Source organism: Pseudorasbora parva, chromosome 23, assembly GCF_024679245.1.
Source record: "Pseudorasbora parva isolate DD20220531a chromosome 23, ASM2467924v1, whole genome shotgun sequence".
Taxonomy (NCBI): Eukaryota; Metazoa; Chordata; class Actinopteri; order Cypriniformes; family Gobionidae; genus Pseudorasbora; species Pseudorasbora parva.
The window spans coordinates 36,856,922-36,862,921 of NC_090194.1; the positions used below are offsets into that span (position 1 = coordinate 36,856,922).

Consider the following 6,000-nt stretch of genomic DNA (forward strand, 5'->3'; position numbering starts at 1 on the left):
AGGGTTTGCTGGCATTATATAGCACCAGAGCGGCCTCTCGAGGACAAAATAAAACTATCACTGACGTTCTTTACATTAACACGCGAGGCTGTGAGGACACATAAATAATCTGCCAATGGGGTGAGAAAAATAATCTTAATTCAAACAGAAAACAAGATTATTTTTCTTACCCCACTGGCAGATTATTGATCTTATTTTAAGCAAAAACTCTCTTCATTTTGAGACAATGAAGACAATAATTTTTACTTGTCTAGTAAATGTTTCTTAATGTAAGAATGTTATATATTTTGACTAGAAACAAGAAAAAAATACTAAATAAGAAAAGCATTTTTGCAGTGTACACACTATAAATGGACTCAGTACAATTCAATGCATTTGTACAAATCTTTTTTGTGCTTTTTATCTTACTTTGATTTGATGATGGACACAGATCTGCACTGACCTGAGTTTGGCACGATCAGATGCCCTCCGAGAGCGTTAAAGGAGCCGAAGGCCGTGCAGGACGGGTCCCAGGAGCGCACCAGAGTGTGTGTGCGGCGGCTGATCGTGTCTCCGTCGATCAGGGCGTGAGGAAGTTTGGGCGAGAGTTTGGACGAGATGTCGGACAGATCCTCCTGCGGCGTTCCAATTCCGGATGAATTATACACCTTGATCTTCAGGTTAGGCAGCGGATCCAGAAGAGGCGAGTTGGTCATGGGGATTTTATCGGCCACGTCGTGGAGAGCATAAACGGGTCCTCTGTACAAGGCGGCGGCCGACGTCAGGTCAGGAGGAGCTGCGAGCAGGTCGGCTAAAAACAAATAATACATTTTATTTGTAACACACTTTATATCAAACAAAATCTCAAAGTCCTACAGATTTAAAACAATCAAAAAATTTAAATTAAAGGCAGTGTATGTAAGATTGTGGCCAAAACTGGTACTGCAATCCAGAGGTGGACAAAGTACACAACTTCATTACTTGAGTAAAAGTACTACTGGTCAAATATTATACTCTGGTACAAGTGAAAGTTGTAAAAACTGATTTTTACTGAAGTAAAAGTACAGAAGCATGTGTTTTCAAAAGTACTTGTCCTTTTTTTATATCACATTATTGTATTATTGTTGTATAAATGCACATTATGCCATCATGGTCTAAGCCAGTCAGTGACGCTCCATCTGACACACTAGCAGACGACTAACTTAAACTCATTTAAATACTTGTAGAAAAGTTACAAAGCTGCTGTCACTTTAAGGCCGAATGCACGGATCCAATACACTGATACACATCTGATATTCTCACACTGTTCACCTTCACTGAAGACAGAATCAACTTTGTTTATGAGAATACTCCACAAAATGAGCATTTGGACATCCGTCTTCTTCCATTTTGCTCTAAACTATAAATCAGTGTTTAATAAATGCTGTGAAATCATTGAACTTCAAGAGACTCTACAAGAGTGATTCCTGAAAGGCTTTCTGCAAAAACCCAAACACCTTTTAAAGAAGAAAAAAATCATCCACTGACTTTCAAAGCTGCGACAGAAACGACTTTCGACTTCGAGGACCTTGATAGAAATGTAGTGGAGTAAAAAGGACGATATTTGTCTTTCAGATGGAGTGAAGTTAAAGTCATATGTTTCAAATATTTTAGCTCACGGTGTTCAAAAATAAGTATTAATAGCGTGTTGATAATCACTCGTTTTCCTGACGTGTTTGGTGTGACATGCTCAGTGTTTGCACGGCGCTGCCGTAACACCTCTCGCTCCTGTAACTCGGGCTGATGGGTAATTAACACTGAATGTGCCAGACAGACCAAGCTAATTACAGCATCATGATAACTTGCAGACTGGCTTCACAATCACATCAAGCTGACAAGCATTCTAATGGCAGGAAATTCACGAGTCTTTTTGCTCACGCGCTTTAAATTATGAGCATCTCCTCCGTTCTTTTCACATCAGTTCGAAACCTGCCACATTCATCACCAGCCAAATGACCTGCCACTTCTTTTTATCATTACAGTGACACTGACACACAAAGAGAAATGCCATAAGTTCACTGATGCTCGCTCGTGACTGGACTGAGGCCAGCGAAATTTGCAGCAACTACTAGTCAATGCATTGGCCAAGAGTAGTTTGAGTTCACCTCACCCATACCAGAAATACACCACCGGTCAAACGCTTTAGAACGGTGAGATTTTTAGATGTTTTTAAAGAAGTCTCTTCTGCTCACCGAGGCTGTATTTATGTTATTAGAAATACAAAAACACTAATATTGTGAAATATTATTCAAATATAAAATAACTGTTTTCTATTTGAATATACTTTAAAATGTAATTTATATTTCCTGTGATCAAAGCTGAATTTATCATCATTACTCCAGTCTTCAGTGTCACATGATCCTTCACTAATCATTCTCACATGAGGATCTGATGATCAACACATTTATGATTATTATTAATGTTGAACACAGTTGTGTAAAATATATTTTTTATGATTCGTTGATGAATAGAACAGTATTTATCTGAAATTAAAAAAAATTATAACATCGTACTACCATTTAAATGTTTTGGGTCGGTAAGAATTGTATTTATTTATTTTTTGGGGGAAAGAATACATTTATCTAGCAGGGATGCATTAAATTGATTAAGAGACAGTACAGACATTTATAATGTTGCAAAAGCACCTTGGACAGAGCTTGTGTATCATATATCTAATGTCAAATTTACCTCAGAAAAGTAGTGGTGTAAAGTATTTGAGTAAATGTAATTAGTTACTGTACTTGAGCATCTTTTTGGCTACTTTGAAGTTGTACTGAGTATCAAAGATATCAGTATCAGTATAGTATCAGATATAAGTATATCAGTATTAGCTACTTTTACTCTCTTTAGTTGTACTGAGTATCAAAGATATCACCTACTTTTACTCTCTGCTTGACTACATTTTTGAGCAAGTAAATGTACTTTTTACGCCAATATATTTCGGTTGAGTAATGGGGTTTACTTTTTGCATGGCACATACCTAACCGTGTCCTAACTACACGCGACGCGATACGATTATAGCGAAAAGCAACTTGTCTGTCCACACCAGACGCGACGACGAGATGCAACAAATCAATCAAAACCCTCAGCCAATCAGAACAGCGAGTGCACCATTGACCAGAGATTAATCTTGATGGCACAAGCAAGGAAATTAATAAATCTACATGATCAAATTCACAAATATTACACCGTTTAAACTACTATAACACATACTGAGTTACTAAAAGAATCGTTGTCATAAAATAGGCCTATACTTGTTCGTTGTTCACAGTTTGAACGCTTTTGTTTCAGTGTTTAATTTCAAGATCTGAGGTGAATTATCCGTTGCTGCAGCGTATGACAAAGCTGGGAGCGCTAAATGATATTCAAAGTAACATTACACACGTTTAACATTAAATAAAGCACATAAACACTACCTGAGATTAACATTGCCATGTTTTGTGTTGTTTTTCCAGCCGCGACGGCGCACACAAATAGAAGCCGTTTCTAAAATAGATTCATCGCGTCGCCGTTGGTTAGGACAAAAACTCATAACACACTTTTAATTAGGAAAAAAATACCTGTTTATGGCGTGTCGCGTCGTGTGTAGTTAGGACAAAGTGTAACAGTTTCTGCAGCCGTTTGTTTCTGCTATAAAGAAGCGATAGCGCCATCTATGGGACTATAACTTGAGCGTTGAGAAGCACCTGGCTGCAGCCTGCAGATCGAGGCGGGGTTGCATGTGGGGGCGGGGTTGCACGTGTCCCCCCGCCCACAACTCGTCTCATTGGTTAGTGCCAAAGTATGACGTCGATTGAGGCGGGGTTGCACCTGGAGCGGGACTGCACGACTCGTCCCGCCCGCAACTCTTCTCATTGGTTAGTGGCGTTCAAGTCGGACGACGTTACGGCAATCAGGAAATGCGGTTAATAACAATGTCCTGAGTCCTGAGGCAGTATATGTTCAAGACAGCATGTTTTTAGGAGACATTGATATTCTGAAACACAGTTGTAGGCCTACTAATAAACATATTAGGGATATTATAACAGGTGAAACAGCTACTCATAAAAGTTTATTGTGGAACAGTGTATTTAGAAATATAAACTGGAATAAAGCTTGGTGTATTTTTGAAGCATACTGCTTAAATAATAAAGTAAAAGAAGTTACATTTAAATTTTTACATGGTATATATCCAGCTAAAAGTGTGATAGAGAGGTTTAATTTAGATATTGATTATTCATGTGATTTTTGTTCAATAGAAAAATTATATATTATTCATCTATTTTGTTATTGTATATACACACAAAGATTTTTTTGGGTGGACGTGGAAAATTTCATTAGAAGGAAAACAAATGCTATATTTAAATTAAATAATTTTGATATATGTATATTATTCCAATGAATGTAATAATAATAATAATAATAATAATTTCACCTTTATTGTTCAACCTTTTATTATTTTGGGAACACAAAAAGAAATGGTCAAGATCCAAGCCACATTTTATTCATTTTCTTCAGGAGACTAAGGACTATTGCACCAGTTTGAATAATATTGTGAATAAAAAAGAAATAAAGACTTGTAATATTCTTAATGAATATACTTTTTTTAAAATTAATTTATCAAGGTTTGTACACTCTGGCATTTTTTTGTTTCATTGTTCTTTTTTTATTTTATTTTGTTGTATATATGTATTAATATGTTTTATTTGTTGTATATTACATGTTTTTTCTCGCAATAAAAAAAAAAAACATATGTTAATAACAATGTTTATAATTTCTTATACTTATGAAGTACTATCATGTATAAAACAAAACTGTGCATCCGTTAATTACTTATATCTGGTGATAATATAGTATCAAACACAACACATTGTAAATTGGTTAATTTTTGGAAAACGTTTTATGTATGTAGACTACTTTCCTAACAAGGTTAGGTTACTGCTTTTGACTTTTCACATCGCAATGTTACAACCCCAAATCAGAAAAAGTTGGGACAGTATGGAATGTGCAAATAAAAAAGAAGTGATTTCTAAAATTACTTTGACTTGTATTTCATTGCAGACAATATGAACACAAAATATTTCATGTTTTGTCTGGTCAACTTCATGTCATTTGTAAATATGCATTCTTTCCTGTCATTCAGACTTGCAACACATTTCAAAAAAAGTTGGGACAGTAAAGCATTTACCACTTTGTAATGTTGCCCTTCCTTTTCACAACACTTAAAAGACGTTTAGGGACTGAAGACACCAAGTGATGATGGTCCATCCCAGATGCCTCCGAGCCCAGAGAAGTCGACGGCGCTTCTGGACACTGTTAACATAAGGCTTCCTTTTGGCACAGTACAGTTTTAACTGGCATTTGTGGATGTAACCACGTATTGTGGTACTTGACAAAGGTTTGCCAAAGTAGTCCTGAGCCCATGTGGTGATTTCGCTTATAGATGAATGAATATTCTTGATGCAGTGCCGCCTGAGGGATCAGAGATCACGGTTGTTCAGCTTAGGCTCGCGGCCTTGTCCTTTACGCACTGAAATTCCTCCAGATTCCTTGAATCTTGTAATTATGTTATGCACTGTTGAATGTGAAATATCCAAATCTCTTCCTATCTTTCTTTGAGGAACATTGTTTTTAAACATTTCAATAATTTTCTCACGTATTTGTTGGCAAACTGGCGATCCTCTGCCCATCTTTGCTCCTAAAGGATTAGACCTTTCTTGGATGCTGCTTTTGTACCAAATCATAATTTCAATCACCTGTTGACATCACCTGTTTCAAATCACATCATTATTTAACCCTTTTACCTCATTACTAGCCCTAAATTGCTCCTGTCCCAACTTTTTTTGAAATGTGTTGCAGGTCTGAACGACAGGAAAGGATGCATATTTACAAATGACATGAAGTTGACCAGACAAAACATGAAATATTTTGTGTTCATATTGTCTGCAATGAAATACAAGTCAAAGTAAATTTAGAAATCACTACTTTCTTTTTTTATTTGCG

General features: G+C 36.4%; 1 protein-coding gene across 2 annotated transcripts in view; it reads right to left on the reverse strand.

Moving 5' to 3' along the window:
- Positions 1 to 6,000, reverse strand: part of unc5cb (unc-5 netrin receptor Cb) — a 313,489-nt gene that overhangs the window by 45,389 nt on the left and 262,100 nt on the right. For both annotated transcript variants that reach the window (XM_067433972.1, XM_067433973.1), the window contains one exon: positions 443 to 790. In XM_067433972.1, the coding sequence (XP_067290073.1) occupies positions 443 to 790 (348 nt within the window). The remainder of the gene's footprint in view (positions 1 to 442; positions 791 to 6,000) is intronic.